Here is a 22014-nt window from a genome sequence, read left to right on the forward strand (position 1 = left end):
CACAAAACCATGTTGTCCCCTATACAGTATCCCATTTTCATTTATCCAATCCTGTATTTTTCTCTTGACTAATTTCTCCAAGACCTTGACAACGATTCCTGATATGCTAATCAGTCGGTAATTTATAACAGCAATCTTGGAACCTTCTTTATGCAGTGGAACTATTTTCCCCTCTTTCCACCCCCCCTCGGGACTAATCCAGACTCAAGACTCAAATTAAACAAAATGGTCAAGGGCACTGACAATTCTTTAGCTGCTTCACGTATGACATGAGCTGATATACCATCCAATCCCACAGATGTACTGACATTGAGGTTTTTTAATAGACTATTCACCTCCACTTCATTCACCACAATTCCCATATAACCTATTGGCTCATTCATTGCAATGTCACCACCTGGATGATATACTCTTGCAAAGTGCTCGCTCAGTAATTCAACTATATCAACTGATTCGGTTACCTCCCTACCATCGGCATTCTTTAAAATCACTCTGCCACATACATTTTTTCTTTCACTTGCAACATATCAAAAAAATGTTTGGGATTCTCTTTTACCTGCATGGCTAATGTTCTTTCATAATCCGTTTTTGCTTTTCTTACCACACTTGTTACCCTTCTGGCCTGCGCTTTATACCGTTCATGTACTTACTGGTCACCTTTCTCCTTAAATTCCCTCCATAGTTGTTTCTTTTTTTGCAGCTCAAGCTTAATGGTGTTGTTCATCCATTTAACCCCAACTTGATTTATTATTCGGACTCTAGGTATACAGTCAGCCATTGCCTCATGCAAACACTTCTTAACTGCTTCCCATGCACTATCAACATCTAGCCCTTGCAGTTTTACATGCCATGGCACTGAACATCAAACTCCTAAACTCGTCATACTTACCAGCCCGATAATTCCACATGTACCCTGTCTTATTTATAAATTCCACACCTTTAGCCACCTCCCAAGTCAAGACCCTATGATCACTCTCACCAATTGGTGGCAACGTGGTCATATTCATTACAGCCAAATTCTCAGATGCAATTACTAGGTCAATCACTCCCTGACCCCTAGTATTTTCCATTACATGTTGTTGCAGATAGTTATCCCTTAATAACTGCATAAAATCCAAATCCTTCCTCTTATGTGTCCTCTCCTCCTTCCAATCAATGTTACCATAGTTGAAATCTCCCATAATTACCCTCCTTCCACTCATTTCTTCTATTTGCTTATGCATACTATCTGAAGCGGCGCTAGGGTCTTTGGCGCCCGCATGCAATTTCTATCTAAGCGCCCCTGTAACGATCCAGGCATGTGTGGTTCTGCAGGCACAAAGGGGGCGTCTCCCAGGTGGTGGTGGCTCCCCCTTCGTAGCAGCGCCCGCATGCTCTGAATGCCGGCGGAAGCAGGCATTCATAGCATTATGAGCTTACATACTATCTCCACCATCTATTCCATCACCTGGTCTATAGCAGCACCCAACTGTATATTTTGTTCTGCTAATTTCAATCTCACAACAAATAGACTCAAAAGTGCTCTTTTCTCTATCCTGCAGTTCCACTTCTATTCTCCTTGGCTGTAGCTCATCAGCTATCATCAATAACACTCCTTCCCCATTTTATTCTCCCTGTCACTCCTGAACACACCATACCCCTCACATTCATGATGTAGTTACAGGAACGAAATGTGAAAGGTTTAGTAATTTTAGGGAGGATAGAGAAGTAGGATGGAGGAAGAGGTGCTGCTGACGACAACAGATGAATTGCAGCCAAAAATAACAGGAGATAGGTGGGAGAGTGGCTGTTCATTTGAAGCAGTCTGGCATGAGATCAAGGTCAATCAGACAAAATATATGGTTGGTTGCTGCTATAGGCTAGGGATGATCTGAAGACCTGCATCAACATCATCAGCCGGCCTGGTTGGCCGACTGATGATGTCGAGTGGTTAGCATATCCGCTCTCTAGCCAAAAGGCTGCGGGTTTGAATCCCACCTTGGGCATGGATGTCTGTGAAAGTACTAGTGGTGGTAGTCAGCGATAAATGGCGGTGGTGGTAGATGATGAAGGTTGGTGGAGTAGTGAGACGAAGAGTTGTAGAGTAGATACCCTCTCTCGATGAGTCTTTGGACTCTCTGTAGGTGTGATGTAATAATAATAACAAATTAATACAATGAGTGCAGGTCAGATGATTATTATGGGGGAACTTGAACTATGAATACAGAGATTGGAAGGAAGAAAAATCACATAGCAGGAAGGAAATGGAATTTATACACCTAATGAGAGATAACTATTTTAGGTAACGTGATGGTGGGGGACTCGAGGTGTGAGAATACTGGACCTATCATGGGATCGGGAGAGCTATTCATAACCAAGGTGACCACACTGCCCTGCCTCCAGCTGGAGAAAATGACCATGAGGTCTTAACTTGGGAGACTGCAAAACAGGAGGAATATTCTGTCAAGAAAGGTTATATATGCAGAACTACAAGGCATGTGATTATGACAAGCTTAGGAGGAAGTTTGGAGTTGTGCCTAGGCAAAAAGCCCTACAAGAGAAGGGAACTGCACATGAGATAGTTAAGGGATATCTTAAAGGAAGCAATATTAAATTGTACACTTAAGGTTAGCAGGGTAAATCAGGTAGGAGTTAGATGGATGAGTAACATCATTATGCATGAACTGCAAAAAAAGAAATTGTTGAGGAAATGTAAGAAGAAAGGTGACTAGCATGGTAAAGAAGACAAAATCAGATTACAAGAAGAAACTAGTTGAGCAGGCCAAAGCAAATCCCAAAGAGTTCTTTCATTACATGGCAAAAAAGAGGAAGAATAGCCTTAATGGGTGCTCATGGTGAAGAGTTGACAGAAGCAAATAAAATTTTTCAGTAACTGAGTGTCCACTTTCCAAGAGTATATCATCCAACTGAGGTTAATGCTGTGACACATGTGGTAACAGAGGTGAATGAACTGGAGGTTCTTAGGATATTGCAGAATCTCAATGTAAATATAGCTGTAAGATTAGATGGGACGGCTTTCATTTTGCATGAATGCATAAGAGAACTGGCAATGCCTCTTACCAAGCTCTGTAAGTCTCAATTCTGGTAGGGTTCCAAGGGATTGGAAAGAGGGCAAAATAATTTCCTTTGCATAAGTAGTAAATTATAGACTAATCGGTATCTCAGGAGTGGTGTTAAGAGTACTGAAAAAAGTTGGTCACAAAGAGAATTTGGGAATGGGCGGATAAGAATATGGTACCCTATGAGAGGCAACATGGCTTTGTGAAGGGTCAGTCATGCCTTAGTAATTGAGTGAGAGCCAAGTTGGATAAAGAAAATGGTTTCTGCTGGATTTTGCAAAGGCAATACCACATGGAGCTCTGTTATGCAAATTACAACAAATTATTATTATAAGGTGCCTCCATGGAGTCAAAAGACTCATTGCAGATATGGGGATGGATATGACACTGGTTATATAGGTAAAAGGGTGGCTGCTGGAGGGATATCAATAAAGTGGTATATAGAGGAGTAGAATCCAGGAGAAAACAGGCGATGTTCCACAAGGTTCAATGATAGGACCACTACTGTTTGTGTTTTTTAATGATATATTAAATAATCTGAAAGGAAATATTCAGTTGTTTGCTGATGATACAAAATTAGATGAAGTAACAGTAATCGAGATGAAGTGGAGAGCTTACAGGATGTTTTAACCTTCTCTCTGTGTACAGGGGTGCAAACACATCCCATACTAAATAAAAAGTTGCCGAAAACTTTGGAAATTTTCCATTCGGCTTTTTAGGAATGCTATCTATGATATGTTTCACACACAATTCGAAAAAAATGTCATTGAAATCGGTGAATTTTAATGTAGTAGTAAGGCTTCAAAGGCACCTGGGCACTTAATTATGTACAGGGGTGCATATGCACCCTGATATTCTCCATACAAACACCAGTTTTTGTAAGCAGCTGCTTTAGTATTTTTTCATAGTTTGTTTTGTATTTACCTTCCTGTTGCCTGAAATATATATTTTTTGCTTTGTTACCATATTTGCTTTGGAACTACCGTATATGTTGGCATATAAGACGAGGCCTAAATTTTAGGCTATTTTCAGGTTTTAAGCTTATGTCAGTGTATAAGATGACCCCCCAATTTCTTCTTTCTTGTATTAATGCGACGTTTGGTATTGTTATATCTGTTAGTTTTATATCTATGCATATCCATTATTTTTTTGCATAGCATAAATAATAAATTGAGATTATTTATGCAAATTACCCTAATTAAAAGTGATTAGCCCCAATTTTAATTAAATATTAATTTTGCATTTTTTTTTTAAATTTTAGGATTATTAAAATTGTTATTTAAAATCATGGAACCAGCAACAAAACGAAGAAAGTATGAAGCTCGATTTAAAATAAGACTAATTGAAATGGCAAAGCAAACTAATAACTGTGCTGCTGCAAGAAAGTTTGACATAAATGAGAAGATGATAAGAGAATGGAGGAAGAAAGAAGATATTTTTAAAAATGTGCCAAAGAAAAAATGTGCGATGAGAACGGGAATTCACTCAATGGCAGCAGCCTGGAAAATCACATTGCAGAATTTGTATTCGAATGAAAATTAACATGAAAATTGAGGTTAATAATTATTATTTGTTTTTTTAAGACTTACATCTATTGTAATATTTTAAATAAATTTATGTAACAAAAAATTAATCTGATTTGTTTATAAACACTGCCTATTTTCTTATATAACGATGTATTGTAACTACCTAAATGTTCATTCAAGAAATTAAGCTTCCCTTTTTATACTCACTGTATAATTTCTCACTGTATAACCCATGATTTCGAGAGATTTTCTGTAGTATTTCAGAGTCATCTTATATGCCGACATATACAGTACGTATAATTCTTGTATGAGCATGTATATTTTTCTTCGTTTTTAGTCATTTTTTGTTCAGCTTACTGGTGTACACTGTAGTGTACATCAGAATTTTACTACTACTTATTGCTACTGAGTTTGTAAGTTTGTTCTGTGATATGTTTACTTTTTTGTTGTAGTTTTCATAGATTTTTTTTTCTGTGGATATTTTAGATAATTATGACAGGAAGAAAAGATGTCATATCAGTTCTGAGTTGAGAGATCTTTTAGAGGAAGTGTCATCAGTTGCTTGATCAGATATGCCAAGCGATGATGATGATTCAGATGTGAAATTAGAAAACAATATTTTTGATGGCGTTTCTCAGCTTCTGATGATGTTGCTGAAGAATATATATACCACAATTAGATGAAAAATTAAGAGAAGAAGAAGCAAATATGGAATCTATAGCTGCTGTGGATGCTTCAGCTGCTGGTTCTTATGCTGAAAATATCCTGCAAAATGTTGTTGCGTATCTGAATAGAAACTCAAAAATGAACAGAAGAAGGACTAATGTTCCTCCTGATGCACATAAAGTTCTTGACTTTCAGGTATTTCAAGAAAGAGAAGGAATTGCCAGAGCAATACTAACTCAAAATCTATGCTCCGCAATGGACTGTTTCAAGGTCTCAAAACAGATGCTACCTGTGCCCTCGGTCTAGTAACATCAAGACCAACTTGAGCTGATATATTTATCAAAATGCAGCGTGTAAAAATCATAGCAAAAATCCTTTCTTTTAGTGTTATTACACAGTGATCAGCATTCATTTAAAAATTTTTTGGAATTTACAACCGTGTTAAGAAACTTTTTTATTATCCCGACGTTTCGATCTTCATATCAAGATCATCATCTGGAGCATACATAAATATACAAGACAAGCTGAGTTATATTATTAACTGTAAGCTAGAAAAACAACGATTTGATCGCATGTTATTCTACTGGCATGACCTCTAGTGAAAAAAAAATATTTATAAATTACATCAAGCTAAATTCTATTTATGATGACAGGATTAAACATTCTTTCTTACAGATGGTTTTCTTTCAGAAACAATGATGTCCTATTTTTAGTATTACAACTGTTATTTAAGATACTGGATTTTCTATAGTCCTGTTTATAGTTGTTCTTAGTGAGGAAGGTTCCGTGGGTCAAATATATGCCTTCTATATGTTTGGGATTTTAAGACCATCATTATTGTTCACATTGGGGTGGCTGATAATGATCTCACAGGCTTCCTTAAATTTCCATTCATACCATGTTTTAGTGTGATGTAGACAGCTAGTGCTTTTCCAGACAATTCTGTGTAAGGTATTCAGGACATGATCCAAAAGGCCAGCTTCACCATAATTATTATATTTAATGTGTCGTTTATGTTCTTTTTGTCTGATAGGAATTGTGCGTCCTGTTCTTCCTATATATGGTATGTTGCAAGTACAATAAATATGGTATACTCCAGGTTGGGCTAGTGGAGGGAGTGGGTCTTTGGATAAGTTGAGTACACTTTTTAATTTTGCAGGAGGTTTAAAGGTGGCTTTGAGGTTGTATTTTTCTAGTGCTCTGTTTATTTTGTCTGATGTTCCTTTAATGTAGGGAATGGTTATAGCTTGGATCTGCTCTCTGAGTAGTGCTTTTTCCATGCGGTGTTATATTCACTGCGCCTTCGTTGAGGTGAATTTTCTCTTTAGCCTGATACAATTAGGAGTGATATTGCTGTCACTACACCGTTTTAAAAAACACTTCTACCTACAAAAAGAAGGCACAGCCATGGGCTCGCCATTATCCTTCCCTATTGCTAACTTTTACATGGAACATTTTGAGCAACTTGCTTTAGGTTCCTCCCCTTTAAAACCCAAAGTCTGGCTTAGATATGTTGACGATGTTTTCGTGATCTGGTCCCATGGCTGCCAGACATTAGACACATTCCTTAGCCACCTAAACAAACAACACAAACGCATACAGTTCACAATTGAGATTGAAAAACATAACACACTTCTGTTTTTAGATACACTTGTCATGTCTTCCCTCTGGTAATCTTTCCTTCACTGTTTACCAGAAACAGACACATACGGGACAGTATATACACATAAAATCCTACCACCACCCAACACAAAAACTAGGTGTCATCAACACTCTAAAAAACAGGGCTCAGACGATCTGTTCCAGTGAACAGGCACTGAAAGACGAATTTAAAATTATCAGCAATGCTTTCCAAAAAAAACGGATACAGCCAAAACACTATTAACAGAATTCTCTACAAAATCTCAATAAAAAACAAACCAGACTACAGTAAAACTATAACCATTCCCTACATTAAAGGAACATCAGACAAAATAAACAGAGCACTAGAAAAATACAACCTCAAAGCCACCTTTAAACCTCCTGCAAAATTAAAAAGTTTACTCAACTTATCCAAAGACCCACTCCCTCCACTAGCCCAACCTGGAGTATACCGTATTTATTGTACTTGCAACATACCATATATAGGAAGAACAGGACGCACAATTCCTATCAGACAAAAAGAACATAAACGACAAATTAAATATAATAATTATGGTGAAGCTAGTCTTTCGGATCATGTCCTGAATACCTTACACAGAATTGTCTGGAAAAGCACTAGCTGTCTACATCACGCTAAAACATGGTATGAACGGAAATTTAATTAAGCCTGTGAGATCATTATCAATCACCCCAATATGAACAATAATGATGGTCTTAAAATCCCAAACATATGGAAGGCATATATTCGACCCACGGAACCTTCCTCACTAAGAACAACTATAAACAGGACTATAGAAAATCCAGTATCTTAAATAACAATTGTAATACTAAAAATAGGACATCATTGTTTCTGAAAGAAAACCATCTGTAAGAAAGAATGTTTAATTCTGTCATCATAAATAGAATTTAGCTTGATGTAATTTATAATTTTTTTCACTAGAGGTCATGCCAATAGAATAACATGTGATCAAATCATTGTTTCTCTAGCTTACAGTTAATAATGTAACTCAGCTTTTCTTGTATATTTATGTATGCTCCAGATGATGATCTTGATATGAAGATCGAAACGTCGGGATAATAAAAAAGTGTTTTTAACACGGTTATAAATTCCAAATTTTATATTATTTAAAAATTTATTTTAAAAAGTTTAAATAAATTAAAATCATAGAAAAAATATTTGAGATAAATGCATGAACACTGAAATTCATGATGGTGAAATTATTCACACCGATTCTGATGATCCACCTTAATATTTTTTTTTATTATTGATACAAAACTTTTTAATTTTAATATTTTAATTAAATTTTTTAATTTTTTTATACCTATCTTCTTAAAAATCAATAAAATTTCACAAATACTTACACAGTCAAAGTTTTTTCTTTACATTTTGCACTGAAAATGCATGGAGTGTAATCACACCCCTGTACACAGAGAGATGGTTAAATAGGCTGTCAGTATGGGCAAAAGATAATGTGTTCAGTTGAATGTGGAGAAATGTAAAGTTATGCATTTTGGGATAAATAGACTACAAGTTGTGTACTGCATTGATGAAACTGTACTCCAGGAAAGAGAGGAAGTAAGTTAGGGATTTAGTAGTGGTTGGAGACTGCTGAAGTTGCTCATAAGGTTGCTTGACTACTGAAGAACACACAAGTAGAGAGAAGCTGTTATTCCTGTTTATAAGACCTTGATACATCTACATCTGGGTTACTGTGCTCTGGTCTGGTCTCCTAGGTTTCTTGGAGATGAGGAAATAGTGGAGATTATTCAGAGGCAAACAACCAAGATGGTGAGTGGTGTGTGGAATGTTCCCTATGAGGATAGATTGAGGGTGTGTGGATTGCCGAAGTTGGTTGACAGGTGAGAGAAGGGGGATATGTTAGAAACATTTAATTACTTAAAGGGTTTTATAGGACTGTATACAGCATAGTAGAGATATAGGGGAAATGTTTCAGAACTTGGCTTGGGGGGGAGGGAAGACATGTGGTCATCCCTGGAAATTGAGTAAGAGTGTAGTTAGCAAGGGTGCGAGGACTAGATTTTTTGCTTGAAGAATGGTGAATGAATGGAATGCCATTGTCAGTTGTGAGCACTTTGTCTGTTAATGAGGGTAAAGCCAGGCTATGAGACGAAATTAGTCAAGGTTAAAGCAGATCCTAGAGTTCTTTCACTGTATAGCAAGTAAATAAAAATGACTATGGAAGGACGCTTAAGTTGATGCAGATGACAGGAAGGTAAACAGCAGCAGAAAAAAGAGAGAGCTGACAATACTTTTGATTGAGGTATTGGAAAGAAAAAAAAAACAGTTCCATTTAAAAGTAAAGTTTCAAAACAGAAGTAGCAATTATAGGTCAGCATTTCTGGAGTGGTGGTTAAGGTCTTTGAGAAAATGATTGGTGCCCAAATTCAAGACTGTACGGGTAGAATAAAGAAAATGCACACCATATGCTCTGTTAGATGTTGCAAAGGCATCTAAACAAAACAAACTGGAGCAGATAGGTGTGGAAAAAAAAACTTGGTGAAGCAAATAAGAGGATAGCTGACTAGGCATCAGAAAGTAGAGTATAAAAAGACTGAGAATAAAAATGAATCAGTGGCATGCATTGATTCATTCATGTCAGCATTGTACTTAGGCAGGTGCTAGTTAATTAGTCTGCTAAAGATGTTATGTTGGGAAGTGTGAAATATCTGATCAAATGTCATTCAGAATTGTTCGAGTTTCTTAAGTTTTCCATGACAATTATCCAAAGGTGATGGCATAAACAGATAAAATCCATTAATATAAAATTACGATAGATATGGCTCAAAATTTAATATGAGTTTATTTATAATCAATCTGTCATATTTGATAGCACTGTTTATATGCTGTACATTTTACAAAACTGATAATCTTTTAATAATACAATAACATGGGAAATGGCACAGTACCCACTTACCTGATCTGGTATCAGTGAAAACAAGCTATTACTACGACTATTAACGTTTCCCATCAATGGTATGTGTGTATCCAGTATGGTCATTAGGGTGGAGTAGATGTCAAAAGGGGTGGTTAATTTGTCAGCATTGTTACGAAGATTATGCATTAACTCTGGATAACGAGATTCAACCCAAGGTGGCAATATCATGGAGAAGAATGGTAACCGTTCTTCTTGCTTTCCTTGCTGGGTTTCTCTAATGCTTGCAAAACTGTGAGGAAGAGGATAGAGGAAATTATTAATAATCACCCATAATAAAAATAAGAAATAATCCATTACTAAATAATCTCTCAATTAACCTGCTGCAGTGGAATATCTATTTACTATTCAGATAATTGAAAGGTCAGTTTCAAGGGATAGATAGAGAGATTACTGAGTGGAATATTTATTACAGGTGAAGATGTTTTTAAAACCTTAAGAATTTATGATTTCCTTATTTTGAAACAGAATCCTTCGATTTAATTTTTTTTTAATATTATGTGATTCAAGAGTTTGCTTCAAAACAAAACATTTATTGAGTTTCTGCCATTAATCATACCACAAAATTTATGTGCAATTCAGCATTTTCTTTTGAGATGCCATAACACTGAGTAGAAAACTCGATGTTACGTAAAATGTCAGTCCAGCTACAAAGGATTAGTTCTACTTGACTCAAATATACCAACATACTACTAAAATTAATTAGAACATACATCATCAGCTGGATGGGAAGTTTTCAGTATCATCTAATGCTTTTATATCAGCAATGCAGGTTATTATTATTACATGACACCTCCTCCAAGAAGTCCAAGGACTCAATCATGGGCAGGCACACTACTCTACTTCGCTAAATATATCTCATCCTCTCCACTACTACTTAATTCTCCAATTATGACACAACTACCATCAACACCATCTATCGCCCATCACAACAATAATTTTTTTTTTTTTTTGGTCTGTAAATTGCGTGTGTTCTGAAGGCCGATTTGTCTGCACATGGGATGAAAAATCCAAATTTCCGGGAGAAAAAAACCCTGCTACCACCATATGAGATTGGCTAACTCACCTTCAAATGAAAAAGCCCATATATAAGGATTCTCCTCATCATGACAAGAATCGAACCCAGGTCTTTACCAATCGAAGGGCACAATGTTCAACTATTCTTCCAATTGCGCTACGGCAGCTACTATATTAATATAACATTTTTTTTTAAATGCGAATCCCATCCATGAAAGGCAGTAAGCTTAATGCATATTACTTCCATGGGCAGGAAAAGAGTCAATAAATCTTGAGCCCTCTCTGTCTCCAATGAATAAGGTAATGGCCACACACTGGGTAATGAAATTCATCTCAAGACATGTAAATTTATAAAATAATTTAAAAACTTAATAGGGACTGATGGGATATCAGCATGCATGTTAAAAGAGAGTTCACCTGAACTGGCTATTCCTTTAACCAGGCTGTTTAATATGAGTCTCAGAACAGGTAAGATTCCGCAGGAATAGAAAGAATGTATGGTAATTCCATTGCACAAGGGTGGTGCAAAAACCAATTTATCTAACTATCGACCAATTAGTATCTCAGAAGTGGTGGCGAAGATTATGGAAAAATTGGTTAGGGCTTGCATTCAAAAAAGGATCGAGTGACTCTCTACTTTGCAATGAGCATGGGTTTACTAAGGGAAGGTCACGTTTTAGCAACTTGCTCACATTTTATAACAATGTTACCACCGTTAGACAAGGGGAATGGATACACTGTGATACTTTTGGATTTTTCTAAGGCTCTTGACAGAATACAGTATGGCAGACTGTCGCGCAAATTGGAGAATATGGGTTTGGATTATAGAATATTAGTATGGATAAGAGGATGGTTCATTCATTCATTTTGTATGGTGATTCAACGGCCGTGAGCCCCTTTACAGAGAGGCATGATACCATCTCATTCCCCCCTATTGTTATCCGGGCTCGGGACCGGCATAGCTGACAATTCAGAACTATGGCTGGAGGGATTGTCTTAAGTATTCCTGACTGTATCCGTGTGTGTGTGTGTGTGTGTGTGTGTGTGTGTGTTCACGGGGTCGGTTTGCCTGCTTGCAGGATGAAAAACTCCAGATAAACTGGGGGGGAAAAACCCTGCTGTTCATGCCCAAGACCGGCTAACTTGGCTATGGCCGAGGAAGATCCTTAAGCTCCTCACGTCATCGACGGGAATCGAACCTAGGACACTCCTTCCCCAGGCATATGGGAAAGGAGTGTCCTAGGTTGACAGAGAATGGCTGATTCATCATCATCACGAACCATGGGCTCACTGCCTGTTGATGTCTGATGCCTGTTTCACTATCTTCTTCCACCTTTCTTTGTCCAGTGCACAGTGTCGCAGTTTTTGTACACCCATTCCACACCAGTCTTTCATATCGTCTATCCATTTTCTGTATGGTCTACCTCTTCTGTTTAAACCATCCAAAATACCAAACATAAATGTCTTTATCTTCCAGTCCTCACTCATTCTACAGATGTGTCCAAATAATTGCAGCTTCTGTTTTATAATCATCTGCATTTGATTCTGTTTTGGTTGTATCTTCTGATAGAGCTCTTCATTGGTGATTTTCTGTACCCATCCTATTCTTAGAATCTTCCTGTAACAAGTTCTTTCAAATGCCAAAATTCTTTTTCTTGATTCCTTATTTATTACCCACGTTTCAGATCCATACAGTACACCGCTGAAGATGCACGTTTCCAATACTCCTAGTTTGTTTGCAGACTGATCACTTTACTTTTCCAGATGTTATCCATGGCCTTCAGATTTGTTCTCCCTTTGCAATCCTGATCTTTATTTCTTTTTTACAGTCCAAGTCATATGTCAGTTTACTTCCCAAATATGTGAATTGTTCTACATTTTCTATATCACTTTCATCCACTTGTATCTTTTGTTTCATGTTCTTCTCACCAAATACCATTGTCTTTGTTTTTTCAAAGTTCATAACAAGTCCAAATCTCTTCCCTTCCTCATTTAACAGTTTCAGTGTTTTTTTGTAGTTCTCTTTCGTCTTCTTCAATAATAACAATGTCATCTGCAAATCTCATATTGTTAATTCTCATTCCGTGTACAGATACTCCTTTGGCATCTTCTTTCATTTTATCCATTGCTCTTTCTAAATGTGCGATGAAAATGCTTGGTGATATTGGGTCTCCCTGTCTTGTTTTAAACCATTTCCCCAAATCATCACCTATTCTAACTGCTGCAACTGCATTCTGATAAACATCTTTTAATATAGCTATTAGTTTTTTTTATCAATTCCACAGGATTCCAGAACTGCTAATGTCACTTTCTGGTCAATACTGTCAAATGCTTTCTGAAAATCAACAAAGCAAGTATATATGTTTTTGTTTTTTCTCCTAGCTTTCTCTGCTATTAACCTCATTGTCAAAATCTGTTGAATTGTATTTCTATCCTTCCCAAATCCTGCTTGCTCGTCTGCAAAGTATGCTTCCAATTGTGTTCTCAATCTTTCTGTCAATATGATCATCATCACTTTACCAAGGTGACTTATCAAGGCAATTGTTCTATAATTTTTACATTCTAGCTTATTTCCTTTCTTGTATAATGTTACTAATATAGATTTCACTGACTCCTCTGGCATTTTCCCTTCATTTCATACCATATTACATAGTTGGTGCATTTCTATAACCATACTTTCACCACCATATTTAATCATTTCTCCAGTAATGTTATCGTTACCAGGACTCTTGTGTTTTAGCCGTCCTATTGCTTTTTCTACCTCTCCTCTTAAAATGTCCATATCATGCTCATTACCTGGTGGTGATATCTGCTTCAATTCTTCAGTCAGTTTCCCAACGCTATCTAAATCTAGTTTTTCTTCATATAACTCACTACATTATCTTGTCCACCGCTGTACAATTTTTTCTTTATTCATCAATACATTGCCTTTTTCATCTTTAATTGGGGTCTGTTTTGGTTGCCACTTTCTATTAATGGTTCTGATCATTTTGTATACCTCCCTTGTTTTATGCTCTCCATAGTACTGTTCTATATTGTTTCATCGGGCTTCTAACTATTTCATCTTATCCATTCTGACTGCTTTTTTCACCTCATTACACTTTCTTCTATATTGCTCTTCTATTTGTTCTGATGTATCCCTTCTTATCTTCAACATTCTTTTCTCCTGTACTAACTTCAGTGTTTCTTGTGTAATCCATTTCTTCTTGATCTTCTCTTCTTCTGGTACTGTTTCTTCAACTGCATCTTCTATCGCCTTCATTACTCTTTTAACTCTTAAATTTGAGTTTTTTTCTTTCTCCACACTTTTAAGTTTCTCTTCTAACACTGTTCTGTACCTTCTTCCTATTTCTGCTTCACTTATTCGTGCTGTATCTCTTCTATTCTGATGTTGGGGTTTATATTTCTTTTTTAATTTCATCTTGATGTTTGCAATCACTAAACTATGGTCCGAGTCTATATCCGCTCCTTGAAAAGTTCGACATTGCTGTACTGATGTTATCCATCTTCTTTTAATCATATCAATCATGTTTTTGGTTTTCCCATCATTTGATTGCCACGTCCATTTTCTACACTCCTTTTGTTGGAATCTTGTGTTACAGATCATCTCGTGATCCACAGCAAATTCTAACAATTTTTCACCTCGTTCATTTCTTTCTCCGAAACCACATTTTCCCATGACTCTTTCTCAACCATCATTATCTATTCCAACTTTGGCATTCCAATCTCCTTCAATAATTAGCACATCTTGCTTTGTTATTGTTTCTATTATCTCTGTCAGATCTTTGTAGAATAAGTCAATATCCTCATCTGTGCTGTCAGATGTGGGTGCATATATCTGGACTATTGATATGTTGAATGGCTTTGCCTGAAATCTTGCTACTATGATTCGTTCATTAACTGGTTTGTAGCCTAACAGTGACTCTTGAGCTCTTTTGCTAAGAAGGAAGCCAACTCCTGCTTCGTGCATGGTGTCATGTCCTGACCATATTACTTCACATCCATTGATCTCTCCAGATGATGTCCATCTCATCTCTGCCAATCCTAGTATATCCCACTGATATCTCTTCATTTCCTCACGAAGTAGTTCTAATTTTCCTGACATCCAGAGTGTCCGCACATTCCACGTTCCTACTGATAACAGTTCTGTTAGTTTCAGTATCCCACTTTTCGATCCAACCCCGATCGCTCGATTTGTATCGCAGGCCTTGTTTATCCAGGCGATGCCTGAGCAGGCATGCTGTAGCTGTTGATTGTATAGGCATCAGAAAACAATCGTGTTTTTGTAAGTGGCTGTCAACGTGGACAGAGGATGGCTGATTGACAGATATCAAAAAGTGGTATATGGGGGAGATGCGAGTCTGCAAGATTTAAGGGACCCAGTGGTGTACCACAAAGATCAGTGCTTGGTCCACTGTTATTCAATCTGTGCATTAATGATATTGGGAAGGATTTAACAAGTGACTTACAGCTATTTGCTGATGATGCACAGATAGGTAGGGTAATCAGGAATGCTGCTGATATGTGGTACTTGCAGAATGATTTGAATAGGCTGGAATTGTGGACATGAAAAAATGGATGCCAGTTCAATGTCAGTAAATGTAGTCATTCACTTTGGCATGATTAGATATCCAATGTTGCATTATATCAATGGGATTATGCTACAAGAAACTGAAGTTCAGGGGTCATGTAGCAAAGATTGCAAATACAACTGTAAAGATAACTGCAATGCTGAAACGAATGTTCACATGTAAAGATAAGGATGTCATTTTGCCTCTTTACAAGGCCTTGATAAGACCTCACCTGGACTGTTGTGCACAGGTCTGGTCTCTGTTTTGATTCTGATATAAGGGAGAGTGTGCAAAGGAGTGTATTAAAAATTACATCAGGATTGTGGATTACTGATTATGAAGACAGATTGAGAATTTGTAGACTGCAGACACTAGCAAACAGGAGAAAGAGGGGTGGTATGATTGAGACTTACAAACTTCTGAAAGGGTCATGCAGGATTTCAGTGGATGGAATTTTTCAAATTATGGAGGGTAGGGAAAGGACAAGAGGACATCCTTGGAAACTGAGAATGAATGGCTAAGAAGGGGGTAAGGGCTAGATTTTTCTCTCATATGGTGGTACATGATTGGAATGGATTGCCATTGGATGTTGTGAGTGCAAGCAGTGTGAATGAATTCAAGAATAAGTATGACAGCTGACGTGTGTAGTATGTCGCCTCCCTCGATGAGTCCCAGACTCTCTGGAGGTCTCTCTTAATAATAATAATATTTAGAAAGGTTATTTGTAAGAAATGTTGAGAATTATCTGGTATGGAATGTTGAGAATTATCTGGTATACTTGGAGACATCTGAACAATCTGTGGAGCATCAACAGCAAGTCTCCTTGCAAGTCGGTGCAGTAAAATAAAGAACATTAAAATCTCCAAGGAAAAGTGTTCATTATAAGAAAGTTAGACTGAAGACATTTAAGGTTAAAAGAAAACTCAAAATTCAGAATAACTGAAAAAGTCAGGAGGAGTAATAATGACAATATATTAGTGGAGGCCTGAAAATGTTCCATGTTTGATCTTTACAGCAGGGTTTCCAGATTAGTACAACTTCGCCTACCTTTGATGTGTGGAAGTTTTATTAAAAAATTAGGTTTTCTGTAAGCTGAGAAATACAGATTATTAGGAGGATGTGTGATTAGAGGTTCCAGAAAAATACAAACATGCATAACCCAGTCTTAACACACGCATGCACACAAACAAACAAACACACACCGGTTTGATTGGCCAAGTGGTTAGAATATCTGCATCCGCTCTCCAGCCAAAAGGCTGCAGATTCAAATCTTGCTATGGGCATGCAAATGAGCTGTTTGTATTGGCTGGCACAAATGATTTGAAAGGTGAGAAATATGCAATGAGAGAAGATATGAAACAGTTGTTAATGGAAGTGAAAATAAAGAACAAGAAAGTAAAGACTGTGAGTCTGTTGCCTCAGTATAATAGGACAGAACTAATTACATTCACAAGAATTTAATGGAGGACTTCTATATGCCTGGCAGACTGCATTTGAATGGTTTTGGAGTTAGATGTTTGGAAAAAGTGTTGTTTAGTTAGATATGGTAGTGCAAAACTAGGGATATTTCATCCTCCCTAGAGATATCAGGGAGGATGAAATCTAGCATGTGCATGGCCACCCCTCTGATAAATGAGCATGGGTACAGTAATAATTATGCCAAATAACACTTATACAATTCAAAGCCAGCAATCTAGCATCATTATGACATGCATCACAGTAATTTTATTAAAGAATTTCCTCTTGGCTCTGATTTGAGGCAAACTAAACTTTCAACTTTGAAAGAACAATTCCAGTGTCAAAGTAAAAGATATTAATCATTTCACTTCAGGGGAAAGAAAAACTAATAACCGATCTCACACAGACAGTGCTAAGCTTCCAAAGCAAACTGCAACTTTTCCAGAGAGACTTGGAAAATCAAACTTTCAATCACTTCATCTGCTGAAGAAAATACTGATAAATTCACCAGGCTGGCTGAAGAACTCAACAATAGATTTTGCGACCTTCGAGAGCTTAAGCCAACATTTGCTTTTTTTTGGGAAAAATCCTTTCCTCACGAACGTGCTTGAGTACAGTTGTCCTATTTCAAAACCAATTGTGAAGGATGTCGCAGCTGCAGAAATGGAGCTTCAAGAGGACGAAGGACTGAAGTTAGTGAAGCAATGTGGATGTTCCATTGAATTTTGGAAGCAAGTTTCCAGACCAAAGGTATCCAACACTTGAGCAATATGCCAGAAAACTGATCTCCATTTTTGGGACCACGTGCTCCTGTGAAGCGCTATATTCGACTCTTAAATTTATTAAATCTAAATATAGATCTGTTTTGAATGATAAACATTTGAACAAGCTTGTAAGAACTGCTTTGACTAATTACATGCCTAATTTTAAGGAGCTTACTAAGAAAATGGATACAAGGAAGGCCTCTACTAGTAAATAAGTAACTAAAATGTTTTGACTTTAAAATTATTCTAATTGTTCAAAGTAAATTTCATTTAATGTGTTTCGCGTTAAACCCTTTTATTGCAGTAATTTTTATTAACCCTGTTTTTCTCTCTCTCTCTTCTCTCTTTTTTTATTTCATTCCTCTTTTTTGTTGTCTCCTCTTTTCTTTTTGTTTATTTTTTCCTGGTAGAGTGTGGAGAGCTGTGCGACACGTGGATGCAAGCTGCATATGGCCACCCGTTATATAACACGTAAACATAAAAACATGTAATATAAATTATAAGAAAAAACTTATTTGCAAACATTCACAAAATTAGAATAACTTTTAACGTTGTTCAAAATACAGTCCTACCCCGACTTACGCGAATACGGAGTTACGCGGTTTCTTATATGCACGTATTCACGTCCTGCTTCACGCCTCACCACTAGTCTTATCTTTCAGGCGCCGGTCGCATTTGCCAGTGTCGCACATGCTGTGAACAAGCACTGAAGTGATTTGTGCGGTCTCCATTCATACATGATTTTTATAGTCTACAAACCTTGCGATTGTTTAATGTTATGTTCTTGATAAAAATTTTATCACATAAAAAATAATAATGTCATCCAAAAGAAGCAAGTCAGATTCTTCTACTGCTAGCAAGAAAAGAAAAACATTGACTTTGGAAACAAAACTCAATATTATTAAGGATTTTGAAGGCAGAATGAAAATTTGTGAAGAAGTTCGATCTACAGGAATCCACAGTAAGAACAATCATAAAAGAAAGGTTTACAGATTTTGGAGGACATAGATTCTAATTGTAGCCACAAGGCAAGGAATAAAAAAATCATTAGCTTGCTATGAAGAAATTTTGCGTGACAAGAAAAAGACATTATGCCGTCAAACGAATCTATTAGATTTTATGAAACCATTGACATCGAAATAACTTTCTTTTTTTTATGTACGAAAAACTACAATTATGATTATATTTCTTAAATAATATAGGTGGTTTTGTAAACCTTTGGTCCCAATTACATATGTTTGTATATATAAATTACATGCAAAATTATACCCCGAGTTACGCGACCTCGACTTGCACGCTTTTTGTTGGTCCCACCTACTGTGCAACTTCAGGGTTTTACTGTATTAGAATATTCGAAATTTTTTCGATCGGTTTTGAGGAGGGCGCAGAAATAGCATATATTTCAGTAGTTGCGGTACTGATTCATGTGTGAGGAATTGTTTGCATGTGGATTTCAGTTAATCATTTGCTAAACATGGGTTGAACAAGTGATGCATCAGAAGGTGAGAAGTTTTGTACAGTGTCTACACAAAGAAGGCCAAACTCAACAGTTTATAGCTAAGGAATTGAAATGTTCTCAAACAAGTTGAGTATTGAGACAGTATTCTAATAACGAGTTTTCAAAATAATTGCTGCAATAGCGATTGAAAGGCATCAAGAGATCAGAGGAGATTGAAGAATATTGTGAAGAAAAACTGCTTCTGAAGTGTAAGGTATTTTCACAGGAGATGGAAAGAGCTAGGTATGAATGTGCCTAAATCTACGACGTTGAGACGACTTCACAAATTGGGTTTTCAGTCACGTGTGCCTAAGATGAAGCCGCTTACGACTTCCAAGCAAAAGACAGCTAGAATATGATGGTGTTTAGCATCTTTAGCAAGAAGCATTTGATAAAGAATGCATGGAACGTTTGGTGACCATGGGTCCAGGCACTGTCGATACCAGGTTATTTTGTGCACTAGGCAAAGTTAACAAGTGCACTCCTTATTTCACAAGTTGGATATTTTTTAAAATGAAATTTTAAATATATAAAAAATAAAAATTCTTTTGGAATGTTTTATTAATAATATACAAAGTAATATACAATATGTATAATATATGAAAATCAAATTTTAATTTTTCTTGCCTTCAATTTTGCAAAATTCTCTACCATTTCCTTTAAACTTAGTGTAGAAGCAAGTTTTAAAATATTTATCTTAACTGAATTATAAATAGCAGTAAATTCAAATCATTTAGATAAGGAACAACAAAGAACCAAGAGTTAAATAGTAAAATACTGTGATGTGTGAGGGATAAGGAAAAAGAATCGATACCTAAATCATATATCACTATTTAATTTTGATATTTGTAAAGTACGAATAAAGCATAGCTCGAAGTTTTGCACCCATTCGTAGCTTGCGCTCTAGACGGTTGCCTAGTTTGCCTAAATGGTAATGCCGGTCATGGGTCCAGGTAGGCTGTGTATTATGTACAAAAGAGTCAATTCCAAAGTGTACCATGAAATTCTTGAGCACTTTATGTTACCAGCATCGAAAGATTTATGTGATGGTGATTTTCTTTTTTGGTAGGATTCAGCTTCTTGTCACTACTAGATGACTCAAAGAAAGGCAAATCAATGTAATTCCTTGGCTGGCAAACTTACTACATTTAAACCCCCATTGAGAATTTGTGAGGAATTATGAAGAAACATCTTCAAGAAATTGTCCAAAAGACAAAAATGAATGTGTTTCTAGTCTCCAGTTCATATGAGCATGTTTTGATAAAAAAAAAAAAAAAAAAAAAAAAAAAAAAATGAACCACTAGTAAATAATATGCCCAGCCATTTATGAAGTCATAAAAGCTAAGGAGATGCAACAAAGTACTAATTATCATGTTGTTAACCTTTGACTAATTTTTGTGCATTTCGTGAAAAATTATTCTAATTTTGTGAACGTTTTCAAATAACAGTTTTCTTATAATTTATATTACATTTTTATGTGTTGGCATGGTTATATAATCTACAAAGTACATAGAATTAGATGATGCTAATTCATATTTGGTAATAATTATTTTCTATGCAATAAATTAGAATTGCAAATCAATCAACACATTTCTTTGATAATTTTAATTTTCTGATTCGGAGGTGTAGACACTACCTCCGATTGGGGAAAGTAACCATGCAGTCTTGTTCTGAGAAGTTGCTAAACATGTGGAATTCTCTGTCAAGAAGGGATTCATGTTCATTTATAAGGCCGGTGATTATGAGATACTCAGGAGTAATCTTGGAACAGTGCCATGGCTTGAGAAGCTACAAGGAAAGAATGTCAGTAGTGCGTGGCAAGTGGTCAGAGACTGTTTGAAGGTAGCAGTATCAGACTGCATACCCAAGATCAGGAAGATAAACCAAGTTGGAATTAAGTGGATGAGTAGGGATATAAAGCAAGAGATGAGAAAAAAGAAAACATTGTTGAGGAAATATAAAGGAAAAAAAGAGGTCAGCATACTCATGAGCAGTACAAAGTGCAAGCAAGGGTGACGAGCATGGTAAGGACCAAATCAGACTATGAGAGAGAATTAGTCAAACAGGCTAAAGTAAACCTAAAACAGTTTTTTTTAATTATGTAGTAAGTAAGAGGAAAAATGACTAGTAGAAGAACTTTAAACAATGCTTATGGTAAGAAGATGACTGAACCAAAAGAAATAGTTCAGTTGCTGAGTGATCATTTTGCAAAGGTGTATCATTCAGGTGGCGATTTAACAGTTGCTAAATTTACAGAGATGCATATCAACATTGAAGTCGATGAATAGGAGGTATTCAGCATATTAAAAATTAAGAATGTGAGCACAGCAGTGGGACTAAATGGCATATCAGCCTATTTACAATGTGAATGTGCAAGAGACCTGGCATTGCCTCTGACGAAGTTGTTCAATCTAAGTCTCTACTCTGTCAAGGTTCCAAGGGAGTGGAAGAGGGTAAGATAGTACCACTGCATAAAGGCAGCTCCTAGACAGAGGTAGTAAACTACAGACCAATTAATATATCAAGAATGGTTGTTAAAGTATTGGAAAAGTTGGTGAAAGGTAAAATACAACAGTAGGCGGATAGTTATGCAATACTCTATAGTGGGCAGAATGGTTTTGTAAAAGGTAGGTTCCGTCTTAGTAACTGATTCACTTTTATAATAAAGTTACAGCAGAACTGGATAAATGTAATGGCTACACCATAATACTGCTCGACTTTACCAAGGCTTATGACAAAATACTACATAGAAAACTATTACAAAAACTGGAGAGGATGAGAATGGACATGAGGATAGTAGCATGGATAGGGGGATGGCTGATAGACAGATATCAGAGTAATACATGGTGGAGTGTAGACT

At 36.5% G+C, this 22014-nt stretch overlaps 1 protein-coding gene across 1 annotated transcript in view; it reads right to left on the reverse strand.

The window, feature by feature from the left end:
* LOC150102869 (uncharacterized) overlaps positions 1-22014 on the reverse strand; it is an 80582-nt gene that overhangs the window by 17604 nt on the left and 40964 nt on the right. The window contains exon 3 of the mRNA XM_090397960.1: positions 9829-10078. Coding sequence (XP_090254086.1) covers positions 9829-10078 — 250 coding nt within the window. The remainder of the gene's footprint in view (positions 1-9828; positions 10079-22014) is intronic.

Source organism: Typopeltis vanoorti, chromosome 9 (genome assembly GCF_054136105.1).
Source record: "Typopeltis vanoorti isolate ZY-2024b chromosome 9, IOZ_Tvanoo_1.0, whole genome shotgun sequence".
Taxonomy (NCBI): domain Eukaryota; kingdom Metazoa; phylum Arthropoda; class Arachnida; order Uropygi; family Thelyphonidae; genus Typopeltis; species Typopeltis vanoorti.